The 16,043-nt window shown below is 40.6% G+C and overlaps 2 protein-coding genes and 1 long non-coding RNA gene across 10 annotated transcripts in view; 1 reads left to right on the top strand and 2 right to left on the bottom strand.

The window, feature by feature from the left end:
- LOC117829839 overlaps positions 1-4,311 on the bottom strand; it is a 57,166-nt gene extending 52,855 nt beyond the window's left edge. Inside the window, exons 1-2 of the long non-coding RNA XR_004634701.1 lie at positions 3,988-4,311; positions 1,066-1,183 (exon numbers count right to left, since the gene is read on the bottom strand). This is a non-coding gene — a long non-coding RNA (uncharacterized LOC117829839). The remainder of the gene's footprint in view (positions 1-1,065; positions 1,184-3,987) is intronic.
- Positions 1-9,254, top strand: part of mapta (microtubule-associated protein tau a) — a 50,802-nt gene extending 41,548 nt beyond the window's left edge. The window contains exons 11-14 of the mRNA XM_034707538.1: positions 113-194; positions 329-435; positions 2,998-3,148; positions 5,517-9,254. Coding sequence (XP_034563429.1) covers positions 113-194; positions 329-435; positions 2,998-3,148; positions 5,517-5,521 — 345 coding nt within the window. The 3' untranslated portion in view covers positions 5,522-9,254. The remainder of the gene's footprint in view (positions 1-112; positions 195-328; positions 436-2,997; positions 3,149-5,516) is intronic.
- A 3,163-nt stretch (positions 9,255-12,417) lies between these two features.
- Positions 12,418-16,043, bottom strand: part of LOC117829819 (KAT8 regulatory NSL complex subunit 1-like) — a 46,359-nt gene continuing 42,733 nt past the window's right edge. For all 8 annotated transcript variants that reach the window (XM_034707523.1, XM_034707517.1, XM_034707518.1 and 5 more), the window contains one exon: positions 12,418-14,254. In XM_034707523.1, coding sequence (XP_034563414.1) covers positions 14,039-14,254 — 216 coding nt within the window. In that variant the 3' untranslated portion in view covers positions 12,418-14,038. The remainder of the gene's footprint in view (positions 14,255-16,043) is intronic.

The raw sequence follows: 16,043 nt of genomic DNA on the forward strand, positions 1-16,043 counted from the left end.
GAGACTAACAGGCCAGATTCTAAGATCAGTCCCTCTGTAGCTTCTTCAAAAAGACTCCATAATAAAACATGTCTCTGATATTGGTCTGTCCTCTGCTTTGTCGCCTCCACAGATTCAAATTGTGCACAAGAAGATCGACCTGAGCCAGATTCAGTCTAAATGTGGATCAAAAGATAACATCCGTCATAAACCAGGTCAGTATGTGTTTACACTGTTTGTATTTATATTTGTGCTTCTTGTTTTAAAGTTGTGACCGCTTTCACCAAAAATAAATGTACTCAACTTGTTTCATTTCAATAAATCTTCGTGGACTTCCTTCTTGTTTCAGGCGGAGGAAACATTGAGATCAAAAGCGAGAAGGTGGAGTTTAAAGGCCAGTCTAAGGTCGGCTCTCTTGACAACATCGGCCACGTTCCAGGAGGAGGAATGAAAAGGGTAAAAACACCACAAATGACCTCAGAGTTAAAAACACTTCTCTACTTCTTACTGTCACCTACATGTTTCAAACAGAGAGGGAGTTTTCCTGCAGACTCACAGCACCTGAACGCAGCATAAACAGTACATCATTCAGATAGCTGTTGAGGGTTTTAGTGGGTGAAACGTGGTCAGCAGCACAAGGTTCACACCCACAAACAGAAACACCAGATCATCAACAGAAATATTCAAAACACAAATACTTCAGACACAAACAAATGACTCGGTTTATCAGGAGAACTAGCTCCTCCTGACTCTCCAGCTGTCACAATCCAGATTAAGTATAGAAGGGATCCTCCTGAAAGAGCATCCTGTTCTTCAAAACCAACACTTCCTCTTTTAATTATAGAAACACTGGAGCTATCCTTAGAAAGTATGTTTACATGCAGAATGAGAATGCATACAACAGAGATACTACTTGACTTACAACCCCAACTCCTAACACGCTGGGATGATGTTTAAAATGTTGTTAGAAACCGAATTTGATGGTTTGCAAATCATTCATTTAATTGAAGTCCACAGAGAACATCTCACATGTAGAAACTATGAAAAATATACTCTCATGTTGAATGCTCAAGGAGCAGATCATACCTTTGGTGGCGTGACATCAAAGCAGTGGCAACTTCCAGCAGGGAGAATTGAAGCCCATGTGGAAGTTTTAAAAGCTGCAGTTCCTCAAGTGTCCACTAGAGGCTGGCTCTGCAAGTACCTGAAACCACATACACACCCATTTAAAACAGATGATCTTCTTTTTTTTAAAGTTATATTTTTTAGCCTTTTTGCCTTTATTCAATAGGAAGCTGAAGAGAGACAGGAAATAAGATAAGATAAGATCCTCCTTTATTCGTCCCACAACGGGGGAACGGGGAAATTCATGGAGTTACAGCAGCAAACAAGAAGGTGTACAGAACAAGAATTTCATCAAGAATATATATAGAAAAGAAATGTTCATTAAAGACGACAGCTTGGCCATAATTCTCCTGTCAGCCACCACCTCCACAGGGTCCAGGACTGAGCTGGCCTTCTTCACCAGTTAGTTCAGTCTTGCTCTCCTGTATCCTGTCCGCCCACAGCAGGTGAAATCCTTCCAATGTGGCGTTCGTGTCCGGTGTTAGCTCTGTTAGCATGATGCTACTCCGATGCTGGGTTAGCTCGTCCACCTTATCGTAGATAGATCTTACAGTCCCCATAAGGGGGGGTGGAAGGACAGGTCCGTGTCGTCTTTTCTTAGCTTGCACCTCAGTACCAGCACGTCGTCCTTGCCTCCTTCTCCTCAGCTCGCAGGTAACATCGGGCCTAGCATCATTTAGCATGTGGGGAGTAGAGAGCTGATCTTTACAGCAGAAATAAACATGTTTACAGACTGGTTCAAAAGACGAGTGTAGTCTGGATAGCTCATTTCTCGATCGGCACACACTGTACGGGGGTGTTTTTTTTCTAACATGCTCATTTCAAAGATATTCAGATTATGAGTCTTCCAATGAGAGGCACAGCTGACTTGATTGACAGGCGGGAACACTGTAGCTGTTGGCTAGGAGGCTCAAAGCCCGCCTCTTTACCTCACACTAGCTTGGATGAAGTTAGGTTGAGTTTCCAAATGTTTCCAATATGGCACCCGCCGCCGACGGGCTTCAAAACAACGCTTCAGGAACAGATGGGTGACTTTAAGAGATTTGCAAACCATCAAAATCTGTTTTTATCAACACTTAGCATATTATCTGAACTTTTTTGGAATTAGGTTTGTACAAACCGCTTGAACGATTGCCTTAGAGATACAAAATGCCAATTGTTGAACTTGCCTGAAGTCACAATGGGCTTTAGTTAACATGGTCGACACATCCTACTACACACACAGCAGTCAAAAAGGATGCACGGTTTGCAGATTGCAAAATGCAACCACTGTCAGGACATTAAATATATCTCTGTCACACTAAATCAGAGTGTGGAAGCATGGGGTTGAAGAAGCAGCTCTGTCTTGTGGTTGTTTACAAGTATTCAACTCAAACTATTTGAATCTATGTTGTGGCTCCACTTATTGTTATTCTCAACATCACTATTCATTTGTGAGACAGATTGAAGGCGCACACATTCAGAAATGAACAGGACTGATTTATTTTAGGCTCTGAAGCGTCTCCTCTGATTCAGGGAGTAAACTTGCAGCTGCATCGTGATTTGATACGTTCTGGTTCTAAAGATGTTAGAGATTGATGCATTAAAGCATCTCATAATTAGGTTCTGAAAGCCCTCACAGACATTTTCTTACCCACAATGCAGCACATGATGTAAGTGACATCATCACTGATACTACAGCCGAGTCCCGCTCATCCCTCCCTTCTTAAGTTTGCATTAGTGCTTCTCCACCTCCTTTGTTCCCATTTCCATCCAGCTCTCTTTTTGTCTCCATCATGATTTATTGATTCTTTTCTTCATGTATTTCGTTGCATTTTGATTTCTGTTGACGCCATCACGTGTATTTTTGTTGCATGCCTTGTCATTTCCCTTTGCTGGGGGTCTCCTCTGTAGAGGGACAAGGGGAAGGAAGCAGAGGGGAGCACCTCAGACAGCCCCTCCATCTCCTCCCCTGCTGTCACCCCCCCTCAGTCACCTCAGACTGTCCCCTCAGCACCCATCACACCCACCCTGACGAACCCCCTCATAAAGATTGAGGACTCCTGTAAGTACTCAGATATCTGCTTCAAGCTGCAGCACACGTGTGTAGTTTGTTACAGATAAAGACATAGTTTTACAATAAATCCAGGGACTTTTTTTGCAGGTTTCAACTTGTGTCAACGCCTGGAAGTTATGGGTGGAGGGTGCTGATGATGCTTAAAGCTGCTGTTGGTAATCACAGAGTAAACATCTGTTCAGAGAGAGGGACTTCAAATGTCAACACTATCCCTCCCAACCAGATTTCCTCTTAGCCCCTTGAATGCACTCATGATAGTGCCGGACTCATAACCAATCGGAGGACATAGTAGAGGCCGCCCCTTAACCAATCAGGACAGAGGATTGGAGATTAGCTATGATTGGTCCGTCATAATGGGAATAAGGGGAATAATAATATTGCTTGATACAAAGGCGTTGGAAAACACAGAGATTTCACAATAGTCTCAAATTACTTCACTTACCGATGAGTACCGATGGGTATTATGACCTTTTCTCCAAACCCAGCAGAAAAAAGTAACATTTTTTTTACACCATTCCTACCAACAGCAGCTTTAAGGCAACAACAACACAACAAATACTGTAATTAAAATACAACATAACTTCAAACACTCTGTTTGATAGGTATATTTTCACATTAGAATGAAAAATATCACAAATAGGACCTCTATGTGTCATATTTACCTTTTCATCTGCTACAATTACAACCTTAGACGCGTTTAGCTAGGAGTCGTCAGTTAACACGGTCACACGTTTCACCAAAACACCGCCCCCTATGAGCTAGCGAGTGGCTACCTGCTATCTGTCGCCACCGTGAGCCCATGACTCACTTTAAAAATAGTAGCTTACCTTTAAGGCATTAAAGCAGCTCGTCCATGTGGTCCTCTTTATCTCAATCCTCCTTATATTCCTTAAAACCACCAGTTTGGGCGTAGCGACGTCCTCCACCACGGTTAGCAGTTAGCTTCCATGTAGCTTGAATTAGCAACCCGTTGTGACTGATACCAACGGTTTTCCATCGGTTCTTATCTTTTATAACAACAATGTTGATAACAGGATCATTTTCAGGTGATCTTTGGCGGTACTCAACCTCAAAAAACCTCACGGTTTAAAGAGTAATTCAAATCTTAATATCAAATGTATCCATAATTTGTTTCAAGGCAAGTATTTTAATTTTAGGTGGGTCCTTTTTTAATTACTCAAGGTTTTAATTATAATCTGTGATTTTTTTATATATATTTACATGTTTATTTTTTAAGGTATTTTAATCTTATTTGCCTTTATAAATAACTAAAGACAAACTGTGTCTTAAGACACTGATACTAAAAATGTTAATAACGAATGTAAAAAAAATAGCAACATAAATCTCAAATTTTGTCCAACATTTTCCCTTGATAGCTGGTTAATTTGAGCAGTTTTATTCAGATATATCCTCATATTTTTCCTTTTCTCAGCATAACAAAGATAATTTGTTAACATATTTATACATTATATTGTTTTAAGAAAAAAAAACCTTGTTTCACCGTGATAATAGGATCATTTTCAGGTGATCTTTGGCTGTACTTAACCTCTAAAAACCTCTTATTTTTTAATGCATCTATGTCTATTTTAATCAATCAATCAATCAATCAATCAATCAATCAATCAATCTTTATTTGTATAGCGCCAAATCACAACAAACGTTATCTCAAGACGTTTTTACAAACATAGGAGGTCTAGACCACTCAATGTCAATATATATCTAATCTATCAGAATATATATCTAAAAAAGAAATGTTCATCAAAGACAACAGATTGGCCATAATCCTCCTGTCAGCCACCACCTCCACAGGGTCCAGGACTGAGCTGGCCTTCTTCACCAGTGTGTTCAGTCTTGCTCTCCTGTATCCTGTCCGCCCAATTTAATCTAATTTGCTCTAATGAACAACTAAAGACATACTATGTCTTAGGAAACGGATACAAAAAATGTTAATTATGACTATGGTAAAAAAATAAAAAAATAGCAACATAAATGTAAATTTTGTGTTAAAGCTCTTAGAATGCAAGAATTATCTGTTTGATTGTCAAAAGAAGAAACTTAAAGATACTTTTGGAGTCTCTAAATTTGTTAGACATCTTTTATAACCATTTTGTGTTCTTTTGAAATCATCTCCTTGTTTTTTTATTCAATTTTCTTATGCAGAGATTAGACAGATGTTTAAATCAGCCCATTCACATTTCTATAAATAACCACATCAGGTAAAACAAAGGTTTATGAGCACCTGTTTTATCAGGTGCATTATTTAGTACTCCTATGAGCCCACTAGAGGGCGCCCTACAGCATGTCAGACTGACCCTTCATGCAGCATGTGTGACCTTCTCCTGTGGTTCTGCTGCAGATTGAGAGCCACAAACTGAGCTTCCGTGAGACAGCCAAGGCCCGCACTGACCACGGCGCTGAGATCGTCTCTTTGGAAGACTCCCCCCACCAGCTCAGCACCGTGTCCTCCTCCGGCAGCATCAACATGGCCGACTCCCCGCAGCTCTCCACGCTGGCCGACCAGGTGTCCGCCTCCCTGGCCAAACAAGGCTTGTGAATGCACCTCTTCCTCCTCCTCTTCCTCCTCCTCCTCCCACCTCCACCTCCACCTCCACCACACGACCACGTTAGAGGAGTTGTGATGCCTTCCTCATTATGTTCACAGGACTTTTTTAGCTACCCATCACTGTTTATCCTTCACTAACCTTTGAAACTGTTCTTAAGAGAAAAAACACAGATTAACTCGTAGGCCAACATGTCTTTAATTTCTCTCTGTGGTCTTTATTTGCTCTTTCTACCTTTTGTAAGTTTCCCTTTAAGAGTCAAAGCACCCCAGCAGAGCCAAATTCTCCCAGACTGAATCTCTTCATGCATATCCCGGTGAATCATTACACTCTTGGTTTCCTGTCACACTGACTGTGAACCCTTTAGGCAGTATTCAAAGCCCCTCCTTCGATGGATGTCCACTTTTGTTTAGTTTTCTTTTTTAAATAAAGCTAGAGCTTGTCAAACGGAGGAGAAAGCAGACTGTTAGGTGCCAGTTAGTGCTAAAGCTGAAGAAGGAACAGTTACAGGGTACGGTGAGAGGGGGGAAAGAGGAAAGCAGGAAAAGAAAAGTAGCAAATTTTTGTTGATTAAGGCAGAAAAAAAAAAGCTTCAGACCTCGCTGCCGTCTTTGCTTCGTGTAGTCCCGACATGTGCTGCGCCTCGAGCTGACGTAGGCGCAACCCGGATTAAAAAAATAACAGAACGGCTAGAGTAGAAACTTTGGTTTGTGTTGGGCACAGTTTTATAATCGTACTCTGTGGATATATGACATGTATTTGATATGAAGAAACATTTGTATCGTGCCTGCTACTGTCAGTGTTACTTTGTTTTTCTTTTTTTTGTTACTGCTTTACTGTAAATGCGCTTCAGCTCGACGTATGAGGAGGAACCTAACCTTTAGCGTGTCACGTTCATGGCCAAATTATGACAAGGAAGCTCACCATGGTTACAGTATTTAGACCGCTTTGTGAACATTAAAGGTAGGTAGAGTAACGCTATGGAAATTACTTAACGACAAATCTTAAAGAGAGACTACGTAACTTCTGCATTATTATCAGATGATGCTACATGCTAAGCTAACATTACCTGGGCTAAGATTTTTCAACTTATAATTACAAGAGGTAATTTACCCAATGAGAGCAGGGCGGCTCAATATTAGCCAATCAGTTGCAGGGGGCGGGACTTAAACATAATGAAATCTTAAATTAAAGCTCCTGTCAGGATTTTTTTGCCAATCATGAAACAGACCGAAATTAAATATAAGACATCTTTATGATCTACAAAAGCAAATAAAAACATCTGCATAAGGTTTAATAATTTTAAATAAAGTTATTTTAATGCTCAAATCTGCTGTTGGGGGGGTAGGTGTCAGATGAGGAGATAACAGCCTGCTTAGGACACAGCCTTTCTTTAACATGTTCCACAGCAAATAATAATAATACATTTGATTTAAAAGCGCCTTTTTTTAAAACAGAATAAATAAAAACAACACAATAAAATAAATAAAAACAACAAACAAAAGTAACACCAAGTTAAAATGAAGCAGTGGAATTAAACTGAGAAGGCAGCTTAGAACAGATGGGCTTTGAGTCTTGATTTGAAGGGGGGTAGTTAAAGCCGGACACATTTAACTGTTAACTCAAACCGATAAAGTTCCAGTTTTGTCCACAGGGGGCGCCAAAATCAAAGAAATAGCAAGAGCCACCTCACAAGAGATTTAAATAGAAATGTCAGCTTGTTGAAAACCTTGTTAAATCTGCAGAGTCAACAAAGAGAGTAGAGGTATTACTTTGTCCACAGGGGGCGCCAAAGTCTACACAAACAGGAAGTCCTCACAGGAGCATTAATTCCCCTCCTCTCTCTTAGCATGACGATGCATCAGTGTTTAAATAATGATAGATTTAGCCTCGTGTGATTGGTCTGGAAAAAGAATCATCTTCCTCTTCATTAAAGGTTTAGAGAGAGATTATAAAGATGAGAAGTGACAGCTCTTTAACACACAGGAAAGTCCCCGTGATGTCATATTAACCTGATATTAGTCCAGCTAGCTGAAGCTAACATTAGCCTGTGACAAAGTGAGACTGCAGCAGTGAGACCTCCTCGTGTCTATAAATAGAAACGGCTGCTCCTCACAGCTCGTAGAACTAATTGGTACGATGAAGAGTGTTTATCCACTCACACACAGTTACATAGTCTCCCTTTAAAAACAACTAAAAATCTAGTATTTTAAAATTCACTCAACCAGAATGTGTTTGACTGTCCGGAGAAACAGATGGATGGATGGATGAAGGATGGATGAAGGATGGATGGGTTGATTGGGCCAAGTTGAAACGAGGGATTTTGGCACGCAACGAGAGAACGAAGAGAAACTGTACAGCGAAGAGTTCATCCTCAGATACGTCGTGACAACCTGAATATACAGAAACAGGAAGTGATGCCAGCTGGTTGCTTTTGTCCTCAGGTCTCTGTGACTACCTGGAGGAAAGTATGTGGACACCTGAATGCAACACGAAGCTGTGGTTTAAAGTGTAAAACAAAGATGAGATCACATGTGAGTGCAGCTTTAAAGAAAACTGAAAGAGAAAGAAAGACAAATCTTATTGGACAGATTGAAGAAAGACACCTCAAAATTATCTAGCACCCCCTAGTGGTGGCTTTTATAGTGATCCTTAATTGAAAGTAAAGCATTAAAACAACTCGGCACTGCTCAGCTGTCCACATACTTTTAGAGGCATTCTGTAAATCATATCTAAAGCCACAGCTTAGGATTGATTTGATGGATTATTACAGATTAAATGTTAAGAATCTTGTATTTGTTAAAAGGCATCCAGCTGCAGAATCCTCAAGAAGATCCTGAGAAAAAGAAATCTGCATTCAGGTGCTCCAAAACCTCCTAATGTTGATCAATACTCCTGCAGATCCATCTCTAATACTCACATGAATATAAAGTCCAATCTTCTTGCATGCACCTCATGTAAGAGCCAGCTTGTCTGCTTGTTGCCTCCCTTTCTTTAAGCGACCTCTCTCTAATGTGTATCCTGTTTATATATGCTCTCTGGATCTGAAAGGATATACTGAACATGTCCCCCCGCTGTGTACGTGGAATTAAAATCTTTATAAATCACAAACACTTTCAGTTAAAGATCAGACACGTAGGATTAAGGGTGTGCTTGCAACATTATCTGCATGCTACTTTCTTTCTTTTCAGACAAGAGCACGGTCGTCTCAGTGTGCAGGACGAAGACGTGTGTGTGTGTGTTAAGCGTGTGTGAGTGTGAGGGTCTGGGAGTCGCTCCCTCTGAAGCAGAGATTAAAGAGAGTGGGGGGGGTAAAGTCTGTGTGTCGTGGTGGTCCCTCTCTGTCCGGGGAGGTTTCTGCAGTAACAAAAACTCATCACCTTTTTCTTTTCTGTTTTTCGTTTGGGTCGTTTCTGACGCTGTACAGTTGTGGAAATGTGATTGTTCTCGTTATTGTGCATTTTATCAATAACTGGTTTATGATGATTCTTGTTGCTGTATATGTGTATTTGAAAATAAATGCTATGAAGTCACTGTCGTCTTTGTCATGAAGCACAAACGACTCCATCTTTACCGCAGAGTGCAACACACACCGTCTGCTTTTATTGTTTCCAATCTACAGCTTCAACCTCTAGTACAAGTTCAAGTAGGCTGCAAATATAAAAGGTTCAAATATAAAAATGCTTAAATATTAGGTTTGCTGTTAACGTTCAGTATCTTGGTCCACATATTGGCGCCAGAGTTTCACAACCTGGCTTTCAGGGTAAGTGTGATTAGCTGCAGTTTTAGACTACAGTAGTGTAACCTCCTCCCACAGCTCCACAGTAATCATATCTTTCATATACTCTTCTTTCTGTCAGTGTATCTCAGTAAACAGGTAACAGGTTTAGATACTTTCATTGCATGTATTACAGGGAAATGGTTCCAACATATTCACATGTTTTCAACTCGCATTAAGTTCCTCTGCTGCTTCATCACTCTGGTGTCTCCTTTGTCCACGCTGTCACTTCTGTGTAATGTTTAAGCAGCCTAGAAAAAAGTAGCATATATTTAAATATTTATATGTAAGTCCAGATATATTAAACTTTAAATTTCTTCAATAACTGACAGAAAATATATTTTTTTCTCATGATTTTTCAATCTTTTAAATGCACCAGTAGTCTTTAAAATCTTGTTTATAACCCAGCTAACACAAACAACTTCACACAGAATATTTAAGATGATTTCAGAGATCAAAAATAATTCATACAGTTTAAAAATGATCCTCCAATTCCATGGTTAGTAGCATTTCCATTGCAACTGTAATATTTTGCCTACTTGCTCTTTTAATTCAATTTATCTGCATAATAAAAGGATGCTTATAATGTCAGCAGTACTTAATTAAGGTCGTCTGTCCTGTCACTTTTAAAGTTTGTTGATGTTTTCAGTCTTTTAATACTACACTGTAGAAATGTGAATAATCAGCCATATTGCTCAACTTCAGTCATTATCATTAAAACTTATTCTAACGTGTGTACAAACCAGAATTTCAATAACAGCTTGAATTTCATCTCATCACATTAAACATGTTGATTAGCACAGGCAAATAATATTTCTTATATTTTTGCAGCTTATTTGAATTTAGTTTTGACATCAATGCTGTTATTATTATAATTAATACAATTTTTAGAGTATTTTATTACATTTTTCGTCACAAGCTATTGAATTAAGCAACTTGGGGTGAAGGTGTTTGGGCTTTATGAATACAATTTTTTCAACAGAGAATTTTCCTCCTCCTGAATGTGAAGATAAACTTTTTTATTAACTATATTATTAATAGAATAATATGTAGTGTTAAAGCCATTGTTGTATTAAGAGTCTTGATAGTTTATATAATGATAGAAAAAGCTTTTTTACAAACATCTTTTCACAATGAAAAAGCAGCTTCTGTGTGCTTTATCAAATATTGAATTTTGGGGGTTCCAGAGATATTCAGCATCATATCTGACATTGAGGGACAAGAATGCAAAGTCTCACTCTTCTCTGACATTTGATCGTCCCAACAGTTCATCAATAATAAAGTTAATCCTGCAGCCTTCATCAGATTCTCCAGTTACAGACGCAGAATGATGAAGTGTGAAGTGTTGAATAGGGGTGGAACATTTCTGGTAAATTTCCATGGAAAGTTAAGCCGGGGAATTTTGGAAATATTCCAAATTGGAACTTTCCATGGGAATTAACTGGGAATTGAGGGTAATTTAATGGAAGTGCATTGTTGGAGCTATTTGTTTATTTTTTGTATTTAGTTGTTTATTTAGTTTAGAATCAATAAGTAGTATTAGTTGTTAGATTTATCTTAACATTTCTTTTTATAACTCATTTAAAGCTGCTGTGAGGAACTTTTGGTTTGTATCGATTCTAACGTCCCCTTGTGGACAAAGTGATACCTCTTATCTCTTGTCCTGTACATGCAAAATTAAAGTCAACCTCATCCTGTTGTCGTTTAACATTTAGATTTATCACACAGTCTCTGATTATTTGCCATGAAAACAGACAAAAAAGGGTGTTTCTAAAGCAAGATGTCAATCATCAGTTCTGACACCTACCCCCTCAGAGCAGTTTCAGGCATTAAAAATGACAAGAAAGAAGGTATCGGTGTTGTTGTGGATGGTCTTGTTTGCTTTTGAGGGTCATAAAGAGGCATCAGTATCAGTTTCAGTCTGTTTCCTAGCCAGTTAAAAACTCCTCATAGTGCCTTTAAGTTAGATTTTGGGGTTCTATTTTTGCTAGTCATTTGTTTAGTATATTTAGATTTTTTGTATATTTAGTATTTCTTTTGTTTGTTTTTGTTTGTTTGGTAATGAGGAACTGTTGGTGCCTGAGGTTATTTAGGTAGGTAGGTGGCAGAAGGCCAGCATGCACCTGGGTGGGCCTATGGTTTTATACCAGCGCAAGAGAGGCAGCAGGAGCAGTGATCTTCTTTGTTCCTTTTGTTTGCCATCAAAACAAACCATTGGAAACCGCTGAACTCTTGCATGGACATTAGACTTCTTTAGCCTGCGTACATCACATCCCCACGGTGCATCAGTGACCCTTTGATTAAGTTTAAAGTTTGAGTTTGATAATTTAATTATTCTGAGTTTTTTATGACAAATGGCCACTACGTACATTTATATGTGATATTTGTAAGTTAAACATTTGTACAATACATCAGATTAGTTAAATATATTACCACATAATATCATCAAAACTTACTTCACTTTGTGTCGTTCACAGGCTCAAATGTGGGGCTTCAATAGTCCTGTGCTCTGGGCTCAAAAGTGTGGTCCAGGATTCTAGAGATCATCAGTGCTTCATGTGATGGAGGAATGACCAGTGCATGAAGGGGGCGTGGTCTATGTAGCCCTGCAGTAAGCAGTGTGCTATGTGCATGTGATTGAGGAATAGCAGAGATATTCAACTGGACTTGCATTAAATCTGGTTGTTTTAGTCAGGATTATTCTGAAATATATTTTCCCCAACTATATTTAAGTTCCCTATTAAGAGTCAACCTTCAGTTTAGTAAACTCCTGGTTTTTATTCCCATTAATTCCTGTTAATTCCCAACCCTGAGTGTGATGAACGCTTCGTCCCTGCTGATGAGAGGAGAACCTTCCTGGTGTGCAAAATGACTTCAGACAGTTCAGACACTGAAAAACTTGAGGCCAGAACACTTGCTCCAAGTTAAACATAAATGTTTTAATGGTACTATTTACAAAAAAGAAAAAACAATTCTGCTTTTTGATTAGGTTAACTGCTGCAACAATCGAACAGGTACATCGACATCTTAACTACAAAAGAAAAAACAGTGATTGAATGGCTGTGGCATAAAAAGGAGGTGTAAAATGAAAACAACCATAGATTTTTTTTGCATAGCAATTAGTTACTTAAGAAGAGGGGGAGGAGGGCAGAGGGGGGAGAGTGTGGTTATGTCTGTCTGTCTGTCTGTGTGTGTGTGTGTGTGTGTGTGTGTGTGTGTGTCTGTGTCTGTGTGTGTGTGTTTGTGTGTGAGGGGGGCAAACAAAGTCCTTCTTGGAACAGAGCGGTCTGCGTGTGATCAGTCTGAGAGTGAAACTATTTAACAGCAGAAAATATTCCCTTACGTTGAAAACCTGAGCTCAGGGTGGATTCTAGCTGAGAGCTGCTACATTGAAATGTTTGCAAGAGGAAAATTTGTCAAGCTGAACCAGAAGAAAGAGGAACACAGGGGCGAGTGAGTGGAGGGTTGTTATGTTTATTTTTTCCACTTTTTCTTTAAATACAGCAAAAACTGTACGCCAGGAAGGGAGGGGGGGGGGGGTGAGTAAATTAGCAAATGGTACAATCATCCCTGTTACCTGCGGTTTATCCTTTAAGTTTAATTAGTGGAAATCTTCCTGTGTGCTGTCGTGGTAAGACTAACATTAGCATGTTTCCCAGCATGCAGCAGCGCTTTCTTTGTAGGGCAAGTGCTCAAAAAGACCCCGGTCCTCTCTGTGCCGTCACCCTCTTTGAAACAGAACTGAGGGAGGGGAGAGTTTAAGGGGGGCGGGGTGTGGGGGGGCGACACTCTCAGAAAGAGACTGTAAAGGAATGATTTTTACTATTCAGAGAGAAAAAAACAAAAAAAACACACACACAAAGAATGTGTTACGCTGGAACAAACAGAACAGACACAAATAAAACATGTCGGGAATGAAAAAACAAACAAAGAAAGCAAAACCAACAAAACCAGACTTGGCAGTTTGGAGAAGTGCTCTGGTGATTTCAGGCGACCTCTAGAGGGAGACGAAGGAACCACATCTCAAATGTACCTGTTTATTTGGATGAGGTGGAGGAAGAGGAAGAGGAGGAAGGGGGGGGGGGTATTTTTTCTTGTTTTGTTATTTGTCACTCCACTAAAAATGTACATGGGAATTACAAGCAAACTAGTCAATAGAAAACACCCTTTGGCCATATTTTGAGGAGTCCGCTACATAGTGCGCTACAAGTGTACACGCGACATATGAAACACCACTAAGCCCCCATGTACATTGTTTAGCCTACTACAGAAAACATTTTTTGTAACGTGTTGTTTTATACTTTTTTTTTTTTTACATTTATCCTTTTTTTTCCTGTGACAAAAACAAGTGTAGGGAAAGGCTTCTATCTCCATAATATTCACTAAAAACTGTGAAAGTATTAGACTGATGTTTGAATATCAAACAACAGGAACCCATTTAATATCTTATTCTGCTTTGAGGTTCTGCTTGTTAATGCCAGAGAGGAGCTGTGGGGGGGGGGGCAGGGCGAGGGGGCGGGGCCTCAGCCTGTCAGTCATTCATCGGTGGGTGGAGGAGGCCTTGTGTTTGGGGGTGATGCCGCCGTCGTCGTCACAAGGCAGCTCCGTTTCGTCCGAGTCCAGCCGCCCGTAGGCCGTTGTTCGGCAACCTGAGATGCTGCGCATTCTGGGCCTGATGTGGTCGCTCTCCGGCTCGGGCTCAGGGGCCGGGTCCTCTGGCAGGGGGAAGCCGCGGCGCTCCCACGGTGCTACCGTCTGCAAAAGACCAGACAACAGGAATCAGAAACACGGAGCTGGGACGGACAGTTCTTCTACGTTATCATGAAAAAACTAGCGGGTACTTCCGAGAATCCACGAGAATTGAAGCTAATGTGGAAGTGTTAAAAACTGCAGTTCCTTAAGTGTCCACCGGAAACCACATACACACCCATTCAAAGAAACCGATCTTCACAGCAGAAATAAACATGTTTACAGCCTGGTTCAAAAAACGAGTGTAGTATGGATAGATCATTTCTTGATCGGCACACCCTTTTCCGTTGCTTAGCACCGCTCAGGTGTCTGCTTGTTGCATCAGCTCTCTCTTCGTTGTTCTTTTTTCATATCTGTTTAGTTCTCTTTGTATTTGGAGCCTGTCAGGACTCTTAATGACTCATTTGTGGACCATAGACACCAAACTGGCAACATTTGCAGTGTTTTTTTTTTTGCTATTTTTGTTCCTGTGTGTGTCCAGAGATCCTGCTTGTAACCTTGGTAACATTGTTTACATACGAGATCAGGAGTTAGCAGCCCGTAGCATGTTGATGCTAAATGATGCTATGCCTGATGTTCCCTGTGAGCTGAGGAGAAGGAGGCAAGGATGACGTGCTGGTACTGAGGTGCATGGACCTGTCCTTCCACCCCCCTTATGGGGACTGTAAGATCTATCTACGATAAGGTGGACGAGCTAACCCAGCACCAGAGTAGCATCATGCTAACAGAGCTAACACCGGACACAAACGCCACATTGGAAGGATTTCACCTGCTGTGGGCGGACAGGATACAGGAGAGCAAGACTGAACTAACTGGTGAAGAAGGCCAGCTCAGTCCTGGACCCTGTGGAGGTGGTGGCTGACAGGAGAATTATGGCCAAGCTGTCGTCTCTGATGGACATTTCTTTTATATATATATATCTTTTTGAAATTCTTGTTCTGTACACCTTCTTGTTTGCTGCTGTAACTCCATGAGTTTCCCCGTTGTGGGACGAATAAAGGAGGATCTTATCTTATCTGTACGGGGGTGAATTTGTTTCATAACACAGTAATTTAAAGATATTGAGATTATGAGTCTTCCAATGAGAGGCACAGCTGACTTGATTGACAGGCGGGAACACTGTAGCTGTTGGCGAGGAGGCTCAAAGCCCGCCTCTTTACGTCACAATCGCTCCACAGTAGTTATGTGTTGAGTTCAGCATTTCCAATATGGCTGCTGCTGCTGATTGGCCAGTGCTTCAGAAACAGATGGTTGACGTCTCGGATACTACGTTCATTATTTATACAGTAATAATCCTTCAGATCCTCCTCAGGTGCTGCATGTGCTCCGATCAACTTCATCCTCAGTCTCAGTCAGCTGTCGGAGCTCTCGTCTCTCTAAGCCCCCCCTCCTCCCTGGAAAGCCTTTCCCCTGATTGTCCGGCTCCTGAAAGCCTGTGAGCACCACTTCATCCTCTTTCCGGCTCTGAAAGCAAACTGTTGGCAACTTCTCAAATCCAGCCCGAGGTGTTTGAGTCCAAATCTAGAGCTCTGACTGATTCAGGAACACGTCAGTCCAAACAAATACGAGTGCTCAAAGCTTTGACTTGTTCTTGTTTTCAGTTCAGGACAGCTCCAAAGTCTCTAAGACACGTATTTACTGATTTCCTTAAAGGGAGCACGTCACTATTGTGTTTCACTAACATAAGAAGAGACGTCTGGGCCCAAAGTTTCAGCATAACCTCAGTTTCAGATCTTAGATCTCTTATCTTTATTCTGGGGTGTAAACTAAACATCTACCTCAAACTCAAGCAGAC

This window comes from Notolabrus celidotus, chromosome 18, assembly GCF_009762535.1.
Source record: "Notolabrus celidotus isolate fNotCel1 chromosome 18, fNotCel1.pri, whole genome shotgun sequence".
NCBI lineage: Eukaryota > Metazoa > Chordata > Actinopteri > Labriformes > Labridae > Notolabrus > Notolabrus celidotus.